Here is a 20,326-nt window from a genome sequence, read left to right on the forward strand (position 1 = left end):
GCGAGTGATCGCTTGACCTTTAACAGGATTGGATGGACATATCTGGTTACAATTGCTTATATATTGAAGGTGTTATCTGAATAAAGTGGAAGCTGCTTCATGAACTTCTGAAGAGTACGTGTCTTTTGTCCCGCTGGTCGGGCAGAAAGAGCAAGAAGCGGCTCCAGCGGCTTGAAGCAACCCAGGCTAAGAAGCGGCAGTTTTCGGTAAATATATGAGTTCACATTGTCTTTTTTCAATATTATAGTAGATATGAATATGGTTTATTACTATGGTTTTCATTTTTTCCCCCAGAGATCCTAAGATGCTATAGTTTTGTGAAAATTTCTAATTTTGATGAAGTGTAATTCTTTTTTTAATTTTCCTTTCATGGTAAATTCTTTCTGTGACATGACCAAGAAATTTTTACCTGCTCCCAAATCAAAGATTTGTCTCCTGTTTTTTTTCTAGAAGTCTGTTTCTTAGTTACATTTAGATCTATGGCCCATCTCTATTTTTATGGGGTGTATGTAGGTGTGTGTGTGTGTGTGTGTGTGTGTGTGTAGATGAAAAGGAGTCAAGGCTTTTTTTAGATAGCTAGTTATTCCACCAATATGGGTATGTTTTCCCCATGGAATTCACTTGGCCCCTTACTCAAAAGCTGTGTAAATGCAGGTCTTTTTCCTAGACTCTTTATTCTAGTCTATTGGCATATTCATCTATTCTTATTCTAATACCATAGTGTCTTGATTATTATAGTTTTGTAGAGTCTTGAAAATCAAATATTGCAAATTTTTCACTGTTCAAGATTGCTTACGCTACGCTATTTTAAGGTCTTTGTACTTTGAAACATTAAAATCAACTAGTGTTTCTTTCCTTCTTCCTTTTTACTCCTTCAAAAAAAAAAAAAAAAAAAAGCCTAGCGAGGGCTGGGGATGTGGCTCAGTGGTAGAGTGCTTGCCTAGTATGTGCAAGGCCCTGAGCTCACTTTAAAAAAAAAAAAAAAAAAAGGCTAGTGAAATTTTGGTAGTTAATGCATTAAATATACCAATCAATTTAAGAAGAACAAAAATCTTAAACTAAATGAAGTTTTCCAATTCATGAACATGCTGTATCTCTCCCTCTAGTTTGGCCTTTTGCAAAGTGAAATTTTAAAAACGGCAGGGTACGTAGCTCAGAGGTAGAACACTCCTGGGTTCAATTCCCAGTACTACACATGCATACACACACACACAAATTATTTCAAATTAGATCACTAGTTTCTAATCAAATCACTAGCATGCCCTAGCTTTGATTCTTATAATGATCTTGCTAAATTCACTTTTTAGTTTGGTTGATCTTGTTAAATTCATTTTTAAATTTTTCTTTTCCTCCTTTTTTTTCTTCCTACATAAGATCTTCTACATAAATGGTCATATTGTTTATAAATAATAACTATCATGGCTCCTTTCAATGCAAGTTTCTTTTTCTTGATTGATGGGCTAGAATCTCAATGCTGAACAGAAATGCTGAAAGCAGACATCTTACTTTGTTTATTTTCTTACCATTGTGTTTTTAATGAATGGCCTTTACCAGACCATGTGATTTTTATTTTGAGTTGGCTGAGAGGTTTTTGTATTGTAAGGGGGTGCTGAATTTGTCAGATGATTCTATAATCGAGATGATTAGATCTGTAGTCATCTAGATATGGTTTTTCTCCTTCATTCTGCTTATGGGTTAACTGCACAGATTGGCTCTAAATTTTTTATTTTTTAAAATTGTTTTAGTACTAGGGATGGAACCTAGGAATGGCTCTACCACTGAGTATGTCCTCAACCTTTTATTTTTTTTTTTTTAATTTGATACAGGTTCTCACTAAATTGCCCACATCTTGCCTCAGACTCCCAAGTAGCTGGGATCATAAGGCATGGGGTCTCAATGTTAAATCAAACTTGACTTACTGAAATGAAGTCTGTTTAGCCATGGTGTATTACTTTTATATACACACTGTTAGGATGAGTTTGCTAAGGACTTTTTTCCTGTGTTTAAAAATAAAGTCCTTGATAAATGTTTAATGACTTTACTCGTGATGGATGGATATATTGGACTGATATGTTCTATCTTTCTCAAGTTCTGTATCACATGATATTTCTTAATAAGTCATCTACATACCTAAGTAACATTTTGTCAAGGGCCTAAGAAATGCAAAAATCAATTGTGTTGAGGTGGTTTTTTCATCATGATAAACATAAAAGTCATTTGTCTAACCTACAAAAATTTCACATTCTTTTATTTTTTGCAGTGCTAGGGATTAAACCCAGGGTCTCACACATGCTAGGCAAGTGCTCTACCATTCAGTTACATCCCTCTTCATATTCTTTAAGTGAACAGAAAGCTGTAAAAACCCAGGAAAAGAATTAAGATATGAGATGATTATTCAAATTCATGCCAGTTGTATCCTCTCCATTCCAACCATTTCACAGGAATAGGAAGAAAAAAAAAAAAAAAAAAAAAAACCAGAAGTTTACACTAATGATTAGGTAAGTTCCACAAAAATTTATGAATTACATGATAGATAAAACTTTGAAGTTCAACTCTAGGCATAATGATATTTACTTAAAGACTTAGAATAGTTGAAAGTTCTAATGTATTTCATTCTATGAAAAGCAAGAGAAGTATTTATAATTAAAAATCTTAAGGGAACACATTCAAAATACTTCTAGTTAAAAATACAAAAGTCAGGCTAATTTCCAAATGTACACTTTAATAATAAAAAATTTACACATTTCAAATGCAAAAAAGTCTCTGTCACTTATGCAAAAACAAAACTTTACGTACCTACACATACTTTTATAAGTAGAGAAAAATGTCTGAAAGGATAACATTAAGATGAAAACAGCATTTATTGCTGGGGATAGTCATTGTGTGAGAATGCTAAGTGCTTTTTAGCAATGGTCTGGAAAAAAAAAAAAAAAAAGAGCAGCAACTTGCTAAAAAGAAATGACTTAGCATATCTACCAAAAAACAACTTACACAAAATTAAAAGAAAAGTGACACTTAAAAAAAAAAATCAGTATTTTTTTTTACAACATAAAGGCCTTGAAGCCCATAAGAAAAAAATGAATGGGTATTTCAAAAAGAATTACGAATAGTCAAACCCAACACACGTTCACTCTCTTAACATCTAAAATAAAATAATTACAATTCTTTCTACCTGTCAAATATGCAGTGAATTTAAAAAACATAGTAACTTTCTGCTGTGGAGTCAGTGAAACTCTTATGCTTATTTGGTCTTGGTACAAGAAACTGGTACAAATCTGTGAAGGACATTCTAACTATTAGTTAACCCATAATTCATTCTAATTAAGATTTCCTTTATTATTTATAAACAGGAGTAGTTAAAATAAGTACAATTTAAACACATTACCCTCCATTAGGAGGAATAAAAAGGCACTGGGCTTTTGTTTTTTTCCCAAGCAAAGGAAAAGGAACTGAGTGTACTATATTTTAATATATAAATCTTATTTTAGTATTTTTCTATAAAGCTTACTCAAACTTCTTTAATTAGAGATTTAAGATGGTCTAGGTGATATTCTTCTATGAGGGATTCTGCTTGATTCAAAGCTTTTATTTTCACCAGAATAAGAATTATTTCCTTGACTTCATTCCTGAAAAACAAAACAAACATGGCCCTCTTTAAAAATGTGTCAGGGCTGGGAATGTAGCTCACTGGCAGACTATGCTTAGCCTGCACAAGGTCCTTGTTTCAACTCCCTGAGCAGCACCACGACTACTACCAAAACTACCAAAAAGTGATGTATGAAGGCCCAGTGATCAACTCAGGACCCACTTATTAGTCATTACTCCAAAACAAAAACTTAACCTTAAGTCAATACCTAATACAGCATGAAATACAGAGATGTTGCCTTTTTTGCCTACAGCCATAAACTGCATAATATTTTGATCAATGACAACCTGCTGAAAATTCCATTGCTGAGTGACATTACAGTCATCATAACATCATATTTCAATGCATTACTCGCATGTTTGTGGGGATGCTGGTGTAAACAAACCTGCTGCACTGCTAGTTGTATAAAGTATAGTACATACAATTATGTCGTACACCCGATGATAAACAACTGTTAGTGATTTACGTACTTACTACAATATATACATATTTTTTTTTTAATAGCACTAGGGATTGAACCTAGGGATGCACATTCTTAGCCCTTTCTAAACTTTTTAAAAATTTTGAGAAGGGTCTGGCTGAGTTGCCCAGTTTGGCTTCAAACTCGTGATTCTTCTATTTCAGGCTCCTGAGTGGCTAGGATTATAATAGGCACCATCACATCTGGCCTACTATACTTTTTAGTCATTATATAAGAGTGTATCCCTACCCATTTTTTTTTAAGTTTACAACAAAACAGTATGCTGTTATGCCAGCAACAGCCTCAGACATCTAGTGCTTATTCCATCTCTTGATTGCATCATTTTCTCTGTGCTTAGTCTTATGTTGCTTAGTTTATCGGCTCAAGGAGTGATAAACCATAAAACACACACACACACACACACACACACACACACCATACAGCCCAGGTGTGTAGCAGCTAAAGCATCTATATTTATGCAAATACACTCTATAATGTTTTCACAACAAAATTTCAATGATTCATTTTATAATGAATCTGTCATTAAAAATGTGTAACATTATGGTTCAAATATAGACAAACAGTGGGTGTATTCTGAGAAATTTCAATGTGGATGACTACAAAAAGTAGAAAAGCACAGAAAAAGTTTATCAAACATCTTAGTAGCGCTGAGCAGCCCTGCTATCAAGCTTGTGTGGGCCATTATGGTCGAAGCCACAATGGGAATATTTATTCCAGGCATCAGCAAATATTTCAAATTTGGCTTATTTCATTTAAATATTTTCAAGAGGCAGTTTACCAAAACACTACTATATTTAATTCTGTAAACATCTGATGCTGTGACTGAGACATTCAGAACAGAGATCTAGCAACTGCTGGGTAAACAACAGGATGCACACTTGTACTGAGTGTTGAATTTTTAAAACTGGTCAAGAAAATTAAAAATACATACAAATTGTTTTTCAGGGCTAGAGATCAAATCCACAGTTCCTTGTGTGGTAGGCAAGCAATCTACCACTGAGCTATTTCCCGAGCCCTCATTTAAAATGTTTAATAAGAGGTTTTTGATTTAGAGTTTTGATTCTAAATTCCCATATGTATTTTTTGGAAGTGTTATTTTGGAAGAGATTTTGCATTTAAAAATATGAATATGCATGAGGTGTGACTATAGTGAGCCATTTCAAAGGTAACCATAAAAATATCTACTAATTTTACCATCTTAACAGACTTTTAAAAAGTACAGTAAAAGTACAAATCTTTCTAAAAACTAAAAAATTTCTAAGACTTGCTGAGATCATACGAAATTCTCAAACTATGCTTATAGAAGTTAAAATGAAACGTGACTTACCTGAATTCATCCTTAGACAATTTATGTGCAGACTGCAATAAAAACTGAATGAAATTTTCTAGTTCGGGAATAGATGTCCTCGTAGCACAATTTTTGAACCATTTTTCTGGTAGACATGCTGCTACCTGTTAATCAAAACACATGGCTGGTTTACAATAATGGTAATTATCTAAGGACTCTTGCTAACAATCTCACAGTGATTATGCAAGTTGAGTATTATTCTCCTCATATTATAGTTTATGATTTAATAAAAATTATGAAAAATTTCCCCTCTTTTGTGAAAGGTTATATATATCATTTTAAAAATTCATTCTTTATTACTACAAGTTTGAAACAGACTACTTTTATGAACGTTCTCTAGTAGTGCTTGTAATTCTATCTTGTATATTCCTGGGCCATAGAATAAGAATAAAACATGACTTGTAACTAACAACCATAATGCCTAGAAATAAAATACTTTCAGTCAACCAAACTATATTTCACCTAGTAGTACATGACCTACACAAACAAATTAGAGTTAAGGAATCAAGTGCATGATTCTAAGATACACAGGGTGAAAGAAAAATTGTTCTGATAGTCTACCAATTTCATACATTGCTTTAAATGTCCAAGGAAGTTGGGCTGGGGATATATAGTTCAGTTGGTAGAGTGCCTGCCTCGCATGCACAAGGCCCTAGGTTCAATCCTCAACACCACCACCAAAAAAAAAAAAGACAAGTCCAGGGAAGCAAAATGAGTCAACACAGTGCACTTGATTGTTCTTTTGGAATAAAACAAAACAAAAACAAAAACAAATAGCATTTTATAATCATCCTTCTAAAGATAAAGCATGATTTGGGGGAAAGTTTTAGTGAAGTCAGAAAAATGTTTAAAAAATAAAATGATTCAGGTGTGGCTCAATGGTACAGGCTTGCTTAGCATGAATGAGAAACATCTGAGACTCATAGTAAAAAAGGAATGTATCGAAAACACGTTATGCTACACTTAGGACTGAGATCAATATTTATTGAAAAAAGAAAATTGGGAGAAAAACTAAAGTGAATCAAATATTATAAAATACCTTCAATAAAAATCCCAAAAAGTACTATCTAAAAATAAATATGGTTGGTCAGCATTAAAAACAGTTAAACAAAACAGGTATGTGTGTGCTGAGGGTATAGCTCAGTGGTAGAACACATGCTTCATCAGTGTGAGGCCCTGGGTTTGAATCCCAGGAGCAGCAAAAGTAACAAAAAAAACCAAAAAACTAAAAAACTATGGTTGAGCTAGTAATCTAAAAAAGTATGGTTATAGTCATAATGACCTTCTTTAAATAATTAGAAAAAAAGGAAAACTGTTTGGGATTGAAAAAGGCCGAAGGTCCTATAAAATTTGTTATGCAAACTACCTCTTTTCAAAAGTTTCAAAATCAGCCTTTACTGGTTTGAGATTTAATGTCATTTGTATTTGCTTTCCCCATATCTTGTACCACAAGTATCAACAAAATTCTCATGTAATCAAGAAGTGTGTACATAAATGAGATCAGAACTTGAACACACATTTCATTGGTCTGCTTTTCTAGTCACATATTGTGGAAAGAATGTTTTATAAACATTTCATCTTCTCTACTTCACAATCTTGATAGTTAAAGGGGACTCACTAAACCTGAAACACAGCACAGATGACACTTCAAGTTTTTGATAAGAAATGTCCAAATCTGTATACAATATGAAAACTACAGTCAGAAAAATGATGGTTGGCTAGAAAATGATACATAATTTCACATGCTTTTTTTTTTTTTTTTAGAAAGTACAAAGTATATATTTTCTCATACACTTGAAAATTCTTCAACTACATGACTTTTCTTTTTGGACAGACCAAGAGGTTTTTTGGGACATTTAGGTAGTTTCTGACTATCTTCTACTATAAATAATGCTATAACAACATCCTTTACATTTAAAATCTTTATGTACATCTCTGATTTTTTATTTACGATAAATTCTTAGAAGTCAAAATGTATGACCTTTAAAAGTTTTGAACCCTTCATGCCAAAATATTCCCCATAGGGCTGTGTACCTCCTCCCACCAGTGTGGGAACCTTATAGAACCACTGTGCTGTTCACTCTTGTTATAGTACTTTTGTGTGCTAGCACCATTGCTTCCCACACTTATGCCAACTGGGAATTACAGACAAAATAGAAACAGCAAAAACATGTATCTCCACACTTTTTTTCTTCTTCTTCTTCTTTTTGCAGTACTGGCAACTGTTTCATGCATGTGAGCAAGTGCTCCATCATTGAACTACAACTCTAGTCATTTCTAAAATAATTTGAGACATTTTCTCCCTGAATTGCCCAGGCTGGCCTTGAATTTGTGATCCTCCTGCCTCAGCTTCTAAAGCAGTTGAGATTACAGGTGCACACCACTGAACCTGACTCTAAACAACTTTTACAATAACTGTCTATACAATAATTTTTACTGTTAATCTTTCTCACATATTTGTTGGTTATTTTTACATATCTCTTGGTAAATTGCATATTATTGGGTCATTTTTAATAAGAACATTTGAATTGTTTATTGATTTGCAAAGGGATTTTAAAAAATTAATACAGATCTTAATCCTTGTTATGTGTTACAACTTCTTTCCTACTTTTTTGATTCCCTTTCTTCAAAAATAAACAGGGATATGCACAGCTTTTAATTTTTCAAATGGAGTTTGATTTACCATTATCACAGGAAATGTTTCCATTCACAAAAATCCAGCTAGCTACTTTGACAAAGAGATAGGATAATAGGATACACTAACCACAATTTTGCACAGCTCCTTGCCATTAAACTGAATCAAAATTCATTTTTTCTGGCTGAATAACAAGTTTAGACACACAAGTGCCTGTGTGATGCCTCCCTGACCCCTATGAGTTTGTACATATGAAAGGTAACTCTTTTACTGGCATAGCTTCACAGAGCAAAGTTTAGGGGGGTGGTGGAAAGCTTAAAACATTTCAGTGAAGTTAGAAAGCTGACATAGACTGTTAACAGAAATATTTGTCACTTTTGCTACCCCAAAACAGCCTGAGAACTGACCCCCTATGTCTGGGCCCTTTCTCTGGATATAGGATGTTTGCTGTATTTATAGACTCCTAAGATTTTGAAATCCAGCATCAGGGAGAGAATTAGAATACTGATTGGTGAAATAAAAAAGTTTAGGCATTGTTAAAAATAAACAAACAAACAAACAAACAGGAGAAAGAACAGGGAATGAACATATTCCCCAGTTTTTACAATTATCAATTAATCTCAATGTATTTTCTTATCCACTGAAGTTTTATAATTTTGTCAAATTTATTGCTTTTTCTTGTTTCTTCATTTACCTTTAAGTTTAGAAAGGACTCTCTCACTCTTGATAGTCATTTACCTCTATAGCATATTTTACAATTCCATTTTTTACATTTAATTTTTTATTTCAACTGAAGTTTACTTATTAACTGATCAAGGTACTGGGAATTGAACAAGGCCCTGAATGTGCTAGGCAAATACTCTACCAATGAGCTATACCCCTAGTCCTTGCATGAAATTTTTATTGGTATATAGTGAGAGGTGAGAACCTAGCATTCTTTGTGTAAAGAGCCAGTTGTCCCAAAATTATTTATTAAGAAATTTTCCCTTATTGGTGATATTTCAAACCAGTATACTAATTCTTAAATAAAGAGGGGCTGCTTCTGGGTGTTTACTATTTAATTAATTTACTGATTTATCTATTTTTTTCTGAGCATCACAATTTTATTTATTTTGATACAATTTTAATAGCTATATTTTTTAAAAAATGATAAAATCATAATTGTTCCTACACAACTTACCTGGCTGCACTTTTTCACAACATCTGGTCCAGGTACAGCATTTAGAAGAGCTATAATAAGGTAGCGATTTAGCAGCTTCCCTAGTCCTATCTCTTGCAAGGTTTCATCTGAAAGAAGTTCATTCCAAAGAAGAATATTGCGGAAGAGCTAAAATAAAACATCAAATATCAAATGAATATGCAAGTGTTTTCCTTTTATTTTTTTGGTACCAGAGATTGAACTCAGGGGCACTCAGCCACTGAGTCACATCTCTAGCCCTTTTCAGGTTTTATTTTGAGACAGGGTCTCACTAAGTTGCTTAGAGCCTTTCCAAGTTGCTGAGGCTGGCTTCAAACTTGCAATCCTCCTGCCTCAAACTCCCAAGTCACTGGGATTACAGGTGTGTGCCACTGTACCTGGCTTATGCGTGTTTTTTCTAAGTCTCTGACAAACAAAGTGTCAAACTAACTCTCACTGCAATAATCCTCAGTTACCTCTATTTGTTCATCCCGTTTTCATTTTCTAGTATAATCACCCCAAATCTGTTTCAAATAACTTCAGTAGGGCCTTTCCAGATCACCAATCTCCCTCCTCAATATATCCTATCAGAGCCCAGGGCACTGCATACAAGGCTGCAGGATTCCAGGATTCATAAAGGACCATTGTTAAAGCCCTAGCCACTGTTGCCAAGATGTGACCTTAAGAAGTCATTCAAAGCTGAGAGCTTCAATGCTGATATATAAAGAAAAAAGTAACAACCTGGGCATTTGGTGAAGTTCCCAACACTATAAAATAAATACTAGCTATCTTTCTCTTCTTTAAATCCAGATCATTCTGTGAATTTTATGGCATGCCCCACTATCTTTCCAGTATTTTATTTACTACTCTGAGTGTTGAATGACATGCAGTTTTACTACTGTCATGCTTTCCATCATGACTGATGTTGTATCCTTGACTAGAAAGTCCCTTCTGACTCAACCACATGACAAACATTATTTCACTATTGAAACTATGCTGAAGTGATCTATGTCTTTTTAATTGTTAAATCGAATAAACACTATCAGTCTCTTTCCTAATTTTTCTGGTGGCATTTAACACTCTGGTCTTTCACTTTCATTCTTTTTTTATTTTTGGTAACAGGTATTGAACACAGAAGTGCTTAACCACTGAGCGACAGCCTTTTAATTTTTTCATTTTTAAATTCTGAGACAGGATGTTGCTAAGTTGTTTAGGTCTTTGCTAAGTTGCTGAGGCTGGTTTTGAACTTGCAATCCTCCTGCGTTAGCCTCCTGAGCCACTGAGATTATAGGCATTCGTTGTCACACCTGGTTTGTCCTTCACTTAGCTTCCTTAAAGTCACTGTCTTGTGAGCATTCTAAAGTTTCTTTGAAGACACTAATTTCCCTGTCCCCTCTTCTGTCAATGTTTTCAATGTTCTGTCGATAGCCTCTTCATATTTCACCTTATCTCAAATTGAATTTGTCATTCATGACCATGGCTCTAAATGCTGCCTATTATGTAGTTGACTCGCAAAACCTCAACACAGATCTGTTCCCTGACATTTGGATTCTTATATCAAACTTCCTCCTAGACTTTTGCATTTGTCCCAGAGCTGTGTTCAATTCACTATGTCCAAAAGAGATCTTATCTTCCCTCTCTAGCCTTTTCTTTTTCCTTTGTCTCCTACAATGTTCCCAGAGAATGTAATAAGCCACAAGGTTGCCAAAGTCAGAAACTTGGCTATGACTTTATGTTCCTCACATGTAAATTAACTGAATCCTTTCAGTGTTACATCTCACATGTCTTTTGAACACATCTTCTTACCATTCCTATTACCACTGACTTTGTGTTTACTCTTTAGACCAAGGGTTAGCCAAATATGATCTGGGGGTTAAATTCAACCTACTGCCTCTTTCTGTAGGACCTGTGGACTAGAATAGCTTTTTTTAAAAAACAACAGAATATTTTATAATGTGAAAATTATATGACATTCAAATTTCAATGACTATAAGTAAAGTATTACTGAAATGCAGCCACATTTTTTTGTTTACATATTATCTGTGATTCTTTTGGGTTACAGTAGCAGAGTCCATTATTTCAATGGACACTTTTATGATCCAAAATATTTATGATGTGAGTCACAAGAAAGTCTACCATTCTGTTTTATACTCAACCCTGTTAAAAATAAATCTGCATTTTTATTTTTGCATACCTTTAGAGCTGACCAGAACTGCCTTTCTTGGAACTTTGAATGTGGTGATGTTTCATTTTCTGTAGTGCTAATGTGAAACAACAGAAAGAAAGGAGAAAACGCAAATTACTTTTTCAGAATCAGAATTTTGAAAAATGTTTATTTTAAACAACCATACTAAGCCTTAATGGAGTTTAAATGGCAGTAACTCTTACACGGAGATGATCCGATGACATCTATCAAAAAATTACAAAAGCACCCACACTCTGACCCAACAATTCCATTTTTGAGACTATCTCTCCTACATACATTTTCACATGTACAGAATGATATGCCTACTAGATTATTTGCAATTTCATTGTTCTTAAGTTCAGCACTTTGACGTCTATCAGATATAGTACATCTACATGATGGCCTACTATATGTCACTTAAAAAAAATAAACTTCTCGTGATAACATGAAAAGATCTCAAAGATGTAATATATGAAATAAGAATAAAATTGAATGCAACACTATAATTTACTTTGCTGTAGAAAAAAGGGGAAAGTAAGGTTATGGCATACATAAGTATTTGCTTCTATTTGTATGATGAAAATCTGGAAAGATAAACAAAAACAATTGATCATTGCATGCATGTATGTGGATAAAGGAAGAAAGGCAAAATCTGAGTATACAGAGGGCAGATGGGAGTAAAACTTTTCATTTTAAGTGTAAATAAAAAAAAAAAGCAAATAAATCACATGCAGAAGCACTTACCTCTAAACTTTATAAAATAAACCTTACCAAGGCATAAATTTTTATATGCAGATATCACTTCTTGACTCAAGAAAGACAGAAAGCCAAGAATTCCTTTCCTCCCACTCCACAAACTCTTCCAACCTGTGACTACTTACTGGGTAGCTATAGTTTATAAATCATTGCTATAAATGAAGCCTTCTTAGAAAATATATGGCCACACACCTAATACTACTTGATTCATAAACTAATTCAAAGTAATTTCACAGAATTCAGAGCTGCAGTTTCTGGACATTCAGTGATGTTCTGGGCTTATATTATTCTACCTTTATACAAAACTTGGTTCTGATCTGAGCACGTCTTGCCCTCCTAGGGTTCTGTGAAATAACCACTAACTTTATACTCATTTTACAGGTGAGGACAATGATACACATAAAGAACCAAGATCAAATATGTAGTATGGTTGATCCAACCTCTAGAACCTGTGTTTTTTATCATTGTATGCAACTGCTCATGTTCCTAATGTACATTTAAACAAACAAACAAACAAAAATCCAACGTCCAAGTGCCAAGCATCATATGTGGGATATAGCAGGTGACAGAAATACTTGTTGAAATCTAAATTTGCATCTTAATAGAATATGTACATGTATGTTTTGAGAACACAATAGTTTCTTTTGCACTACATTCTTAAAACTGTATCATATGATGAGCTATTTTAAACAATCCAAAAGATAACAGCTTTTACCTCTTTGGATACAGAGGAATAAAAACATCATCTTCTATCGCCTTTTTCATTCTTGAAGCAATGGAGTTAAGTAAAGCCTATTATTTAAAAATTGGAAAAGTATCGGCAATAGTCATAATTGGAAATATATTTATCAAAAACCATATTTTTCTTTGACTTCTGAGCAGCTTATTCTCAAGTCATGACAGTGTTCAACCAGTTCAACATATAAAGATAAAAGACGTAATAGTAAACATTGGGAGGCATACATTCCCATTCTGAAAGAAGACAAGTTATACACACAGAAAAAATATGCAGCAAATATTAAGGTATTCAAAGTGATTTTTTGACACTTCAGATGTGACATATTTACAAGAAAAGTGTTTAAGTTTCAAAATAATTAAATAATCTCCATAGACTTATAGAAGAATTGAGATAAATACTAGGAGACTCTGACAAACACAAGAACATTTTCCAATGCTATTGAACAAGGGTAGTTCTACAAAAAGTCTCAAAATAGAGTTAATATTTGCCACTATTAAATATATCAAATTACCCGTACCAAAATACGCTAAAATGAACATGCAATGTGGAAGCTATACCATAGAAAACTGCCTCAGGCTCCTGAATATTGCAAACTGTCTATACAAGTTTTCTTAGGTGTGTCTGTGAAAAAGCAACTTTCCTTCCAAGAGGTCATTATAATGAGTAGATAGCAGAAAAGTGTAATTATTTAAAACCTTTTAATTCTTTTTCAAATGTAGGTACAAAAGAGAAAAATCTAAATATAACTTTAAAAAACATTAGCTTATGAATAAAAAAGGTGAGTGGAACATTCCTATGCATAAAACCATAATTTTAATGGTCAAAATTTGTACACATTCACTCAGTTATAAAATAATTACCAATTGGGATCAGAGATACCTATTCATGCAGGCTGTTGCCTGTGGCTGTAGATGGGTCATTTTCGCTGCTGTATTATATTTTGTTGTTTAAATACTACTAGTAGTACGCTTAGATGGTTTCCAGTTAAGGATCTCTTACGAACAATGATGCTAAAAAAGTTCTTGCAGATGTCTTTTAGTATGTATAAGCATACATTTCTAATAGGCACTTATGTAGAAATGGAACTGCTGGAATATGCTCATGACCATATGTACAACTTTGTATAAAATGCCAAATTTTTCTCTAAAATAGTGGTATCCCATTTATATTTCCATGGCTGTGTATGAAACATCCTGTTTCCCTATATCCTTATAAAACTTATTGCCTTTTTTCTAAATGTTTAGAATTCTGGTCATATCCTATTGTGCTTTAATTTTCATTCCCCTGTTGGGTAATGCTGGGCATCTGCTCATATCTTTATTTGCCATAGGAAAGCATTTTTGCAAAGTACCTAGTTGAGCTACTTGGCTATGTTTCTGGATTTTTTTTTTTTGTATTAGGTTCTACATTTTTCTTACTGATTTATAAAACCATTTCATGTACTCCAGCTACAGGTACTTTGTTGGTTTATTTATGTCCTTGATATAGTAAATTCACTTTGGAAAATTAATTTTGTTTGTACACCAAAGATTGCAAATGACCAAAATATTTAATCATGGAATTTTAATGATATCATGTTATATCCATACACTAAATGAAAATATTAGCTGAAGTTTTTGAAGACTGTAGTAACATACAAATATATCCATGTAATGAGATAATGTTAACTGGAAGAAGAAAACATACACATCTTTTGAACTATAACTTTGAGGAAAAAAAGGCTGGGTGAAAATATCCAACAATGGTACTGGTCCTTGATACCATTACTAAGATGAAAAGATGATGGGGAATTTCAAATATTTTTTCAAGTATGAGAAATAGTTCTACAGAGAAATATTGTTCTTAAAGAATCCACATTTGGATCTTTTCTCATTCTTCTGTCTCTCCTCCTTACTTTCTCTATCCTCCTGGCTTTCACACTCTCTCTAGCACACGCCCTTTCTCTTTCCCTTTCTTTTCCTCTCATTTTCTCTCCTACCCTGCAGGGAGATACTTTATTTGCTTAATAAATTCCCTTATGTGAAAAAAAAAAAAAAAAAAAAAAAAAAAAGAATCTATATTTGAATAATGAAATGGCATACTAAACACTAGAATGAAAGTTATTTTTAAGTCAATGACACTATATGCAGCACAAATTAAGCTGTCGCATACCCTATAATAAACTAAAATTATTCATAAATGTAGAATTCAAGCAAATATATATATATATTTTTCATTTTTGTACTGGGGATTGAACTCAGAAGTGCTCAACCACTGAGCCTCATCCCTAGCACTTTTTGTTTGAGACAGGGTCTCACCAAGTTGTTGAGGTTGGTTTGAACTTGTGATCTTCCTGCCTCAGCCTCCCAAGTTGCTGGGATTACAGGCATGCGCCACCACCACACCCAACCATATTTTTTCCAAAGATGTATATCAAACTGAATTTTTATATCTCTCTTGACTTAATTATCCTGAACATATTAATCAAGTAGCTAGATACCATTTATAAAATTAAAAACAAACTCATTTCTTACACATTTTACATTGTTTTAAGAAAAAAATTACTTTCTAGGTAATATCTCCATAAAATAATACCTGAACCTATATAAATTGTTTCATTTCATTTTATTTACTTTTTTTGCAGTCCTGGGGATTGAATTTAGGGCCTTGCACATGCTAGGTAAGTGCTCAACCACTGGGCTATGACTCAGTTTCAATAAATTATTACCTGTTGGCTTTTACTAACTTCATTTTCATAAGAGGAATGTTCTTCAAGAATCACTCTGCAGTGTTTTATTAAACTCGTTGTCTGTGAGGTTGACAATGGATCCCAAATGAATTCTACAAAGTCTGAAACAAAGATTTTTAGTGGTATGCAATTTATTTACTGGGGGAAAAAAAATCACATTAAATTGATGTCCATAAAACTCCAGTGAGTCCTTAATGCTGGTCAGCCATCATATTTTCTGATCCATTTTGCCTAGATGATTATTTCAGACCTTCTCTCCTCACTCTCACTTTTCTCTCAGCTACTTATTTTACGTTCTGATTTGATTAAGAAAAAAAAAAAAAAAAAAAAAAAAAAGGCAATCAGAAGAGAAGCTCCACGATGGCACCCATACATCTACCTGCACCTGTGCCCATATGTTCTGCCTTGTCTCCAATTCCCGTGGATGAAGCACTTCATAACACTCCCAGTTAAGGCCATCTTTTGACTTACACTTGAAATCCCAACTACTTTGGTTTTCTCAAAGATACTATTCTTGAAATTCTGCCTTTACACTTTGGTATTTTTATCACTTCTACTGGATCTTTCTCACCAGCCTACAGAAGCTATTTCTGTTGCGTTAAAAGTGATACCTATCTCGGGCTGGGTCCAGTGTTGCACGCCTGTAATCCCAGCGACTTTTGAGGGAGGACCATAAATTTGAGGTTAGCCTGGGCAACTTAGCCAGATCCTGTCTTATAATAAAAACTAAAAAGATCTGGGAATGTGGCACAGCACCCTGGGTTTAATCCCCAGTACGGGGGCGGGGGGGACTAAACCTCTTAATTATATTACTCCCCTTCCTTTAAAACAAAATTCCTCAAAATTCTGTCTAAGCTTCTATCTCCAATTTTTCTCTTCCATTTTGTTCTTGGATTCCCTTTGCTTAGGCCTTATCTTCCATCATTCTACCTAAACTGCTTTTATCAAATCACAAGGGACATTCACATAGCAAACTCCAATGGCTGACTCTAATCCTTACTTTACTTACTTACTGTCAACAATGACAACAGTTCATTTTTCTTCCTAGAAACCCTTCCTTTACTTGGCTTCTGGGACACAACTCGCCTGGTTTCCTGCTTACTTCTCTGCCTTTGCTGTCTGCTTGTCACCTGACTTCTAAAAGGTAAAAAACCTTAGGATTCATGTCACTTCCTTTTTCTTTCCTATGTACATTCATTCCTTTAGTATTTAGTTATTTTATGGATTAATTGCCATCAATATGCAGATAAATTTCAAATCTATACCTACCTGGACTGCCCTGTTACAACTCATACATTCAACAACATAACTGACACTCTAATTTAGATGTCAGGCAACCCAAACTCAACATGTTTAATATACCTTCCTACCTAGGCATACCCATCTCAGTTATCTCCACTTCAGGAAATGGCAATTTTATTCCTTCAATAACCATAGAATTATCCTTGATTTCTATCTTTCTATTTACTCCATAACCAATCCATTAGAAACATTTGTTAGTACCACCTTTGAAATATATAGAGAATTCAACCACTACAGGAACCCAGCTGGTATTCATTTCTTATAAAGTGATTTATTTGTGGAACTGTTTAATCGTAAGAATTTTAATTTTTCAGAAGAATACTTGGATGGAAAAAAAAATCTTTAAAAATTTAATGGAATTGGCTGAGAAACCATATAAAAGCAATGGCTTTACTTTTTATCAAAAACAGAGTTGCAATCTTTTCTATCAAAATTGATGCTGTGGCATGGTGAAACAGATCCCTGTCAAGTACAATTTTAGGTAAAACAAGTGTCTTCAGACTTTAAAGTCTGAAGTACAGGCATTAATACTAAGTGCTTATAGTTGCAAGTGGCAGATGCACAGGAAATGCAGTAATTTTTTTAATGAAAGGTAAAATACATAAAGAGAAAAACTATAACAGGATAAGTTAAGAAAAAGAAAGATATGTGAAGGATGGATGAAAATGTGTTCCTAACAAATGAGTTTGGGTGTCACAAAAGCAGCAGTAATGTCACAATGCTAAAGGATCAGAGTTTTAGAAGTTTGGTAGCCAACCATTTGCCCAAACAAGCATTTTTTAAACAGTTTAAATTTGGCATCTGTTTATCTTTACTGCATATAGCATTTCCTTTTATTATAAAACTTCTGAAAAAATATGACTGAAGAAGAGAATTTTATACTATCAAAGAGCAAGTTAAGGTTAGTGAGATTAAAAAGGAGTACCTGTAATTCGAGGAATAACTGTCTTGTTGATGACTGAATACAAAATTTTTTTATCGGAACTATTGTCCCTCTTTGCATCTTCCACACTGTTATCCATAAATTCTTCTATACACGTGAACCATGGCATTTGTTTTAAACCTATGGAATCCAACTTAAAAATGGAATTACAAAAGTTCTAAATAAATTCTTAAACAATAGTGTATTTTAAAACAGTTGTTAACTTTTCCAGTAATCACCAGAATTTTTCTAAGGATCAAGGAGAAAATAATTTCACATTTTAACACTATGTATGCAGCCTTAGACCACCACTTGGTAGACAACATGGGTAAGACATGGTGTCTATGCAGTATAACAAAAAGCTGCATTGCCTGCATTCATTCATATAGCACTCAGCAAATGCCCACTGAGTGCCAGAGCCTTCAGAGCCTGTCATATGGCAAATGCTCTCGTAGGAGCAAAATACACATTTGTTTGGCATTTGAAATAACCATAAAACTTGCTTATAAAAATTCATCTACCTCAAGCAGAGTTTGTTTCTGTTTTTTTTTAATCTCATAAGGCTTAAATATATAATTTGCATGCATTTTAGTTTATTAGCAAGTAACAAATGACCAGTTATTATTTGTTGAATATATTAATGAAATTATCTCTGCTAGCCAAATAAGTACCCAATTCAGTTTGAAAGAGTAATGATTAGGCTGTTTCCCAACTGACTACCTAGCACTTGGTTCCTTAATAGTGATGACTGTGCAGTCCTGATCCTAACCTGGAGTCTACAGGTATCATTACTAAGAAAGAGAGTAGAGTGTGGCCTTGGGTTAAGTCCCCAGCATGGTGGTGGCAGGTAGAGACAGGCAAAGAGAAAGGACATGGTTTTATCATTTATTTTCTTAAATCTTTATCTTCAACTCTCCTCTCTTCTAGAACTTCATTTTCTCATTTCTGTTTGCTCAGTAGGCATATCCCCAAGGATGTTCCCTAGTGTTTTATTATTTAAGAAGAAAAAACACTTCTTTAAAATCCTCTTCATTCTTTCTGAGAAGTCCCCACTACTATGCACGAAATGACTATTCTTCTACTATTCCAGGATCCAAAACTTGGAGTTATCTTTGTACGTAGAAGGTTAGGGTTATTCTCTACATTTCACTACTTCTTATTTCATAACACCTCTTATAATCAATTCTTTCCTTCTCTTCCCTTTGTCACTATCACCCTAAATGAGGAATCAGTCACCTTGAACTTGGGTTATAACAATGGCTTTCCACTTCTTATTTCACTTTGATCCAACTAGATAACTATCAGGGCTCCCTAAAACATTACTTTTAATCTGTCGCTCCTCATACTTACCAAAGTAAGTTCTTTTCTCTTAATTTCAGTGTAATCTCTAGCTACTGAACTAATAGTTCTCCCTTTATATCTTGAATCTCCTTCTGTTAAATACTCCTCCTCCATTCAGTTCTCCTACCATCTTTTTCCAATATGTTTTCTCTACCTTCAGAGCCCTTGGAACAGGTCTTTATGTTGAATTTCTCCAAACCTATACTACCTTATACTTTGGAAGGATTTCAAATAATATATAAAAATTTAGTGGTGCTCAGGCTGAAAAATCAAGTCAGAGTCAAGTAAAGAAGAATGTAGCTTAAAAGTACATATTTCCAGACTATTGTTCTAAAACTCTGAATTTTAGCTCCAACTCTTAGGGTAAGGTGTTTTATAGTTAACCTGACAGCAAAGGCATTTAAGTAACTAATGTGACCCAGGATAGTCACATGGTAAGTATAAATACCTTAAGAGGATTCCAATCAAGCAACTGAACTCGTATTAGGGGATTTAAAAGTTTTGGTATGCATAAGCCGATAAAAGCGTCATAATAGGAATCAGGAAACTTTTCTCTCCATTGCTGGAATTTCAATAAAATATTCCGGATGTTACAAAAATCATCATGCACATCTTCAAAAACTTTCTTATGATCCTGTAAAATGTCACCTGTAAAAAAAAAAAAAACTTTAAATTATGCATTTAACTAATTTATTTCCTATAAACATAGCCACGTATGACTATGTAATCAATTGAACTAAAAACTTTCCTTTGATATTAACATATAATTTTTATTAAAAAATCATTTTAGCAACAACAGTGATAATATCAATACCAAAAACAACTACCATTTATTGAGTCCCTGATGTATGCCAAAATACTACAAATACATTGTCTTATCTCATCACCAAGATGGATATAATCTACTCATTTACAAACAAATAATACTGTATTTAGGAGGTCAATGAATTTGCCTATGATCACACAGAATAAAGCCTTTCTTTGAACTCAAGCCTATTGACTCTAAAGCCCTTTAGAATCTCTCAACCACACACACTGAACCTTCTCATGATGTCAATAATAATTT

At 33.7% G+C, this 20,326-nt stretch overlaps 1 protein-coding gene across 1 annotated transcript in view; it reads right to left on the minus strand.

Annotated features, from left to right (window-relative positions):
- Positions 1–237: 237 nt before the first annotated feature.
- Positions 238–20,326, minus strand: part of GCFC2 (GC-rich sequence DNA-binding factor 2) — a 43,472-nt gene continuing 23,383 nt past the window's right edge. The window contains 8 exon segments of the mRNA XM_079109579.1: positions 238–3,626; positions 5,455–5,579; positions 9,291–9,437; positions 11,482–11,548; positions 12,944–13,020; positions 15,675–15,796; positions 17,923–18,073; positions 19,709–19,908. Of these exon segments, the coding sequence (XP_078965705.1) occupies positions 3,509–3,626; positions 5,455–5,579; positions 9,291–9,437; positions 11,482–11,548; positions 12,944–13,020; positions 15,675–15,796; positions 17,923–18,073; positions 19,709–19,908 (1,007 nt within the window). The 3' untranslated portion in view covers positions 238–3,508.

The sequence above is a fragment of the Sciurus vulgaris genome (genome assembly GCF_902686455.1).
Source record: "Sciurus vulgaris genome assembly, chromosome: 14".
Taxonomy (NCBI): Eukaryota; Metazoa; Chordata; class Mammalia; order Rodentia; family Sciuridae; genus Sciurus; species Sciurus vulgaris.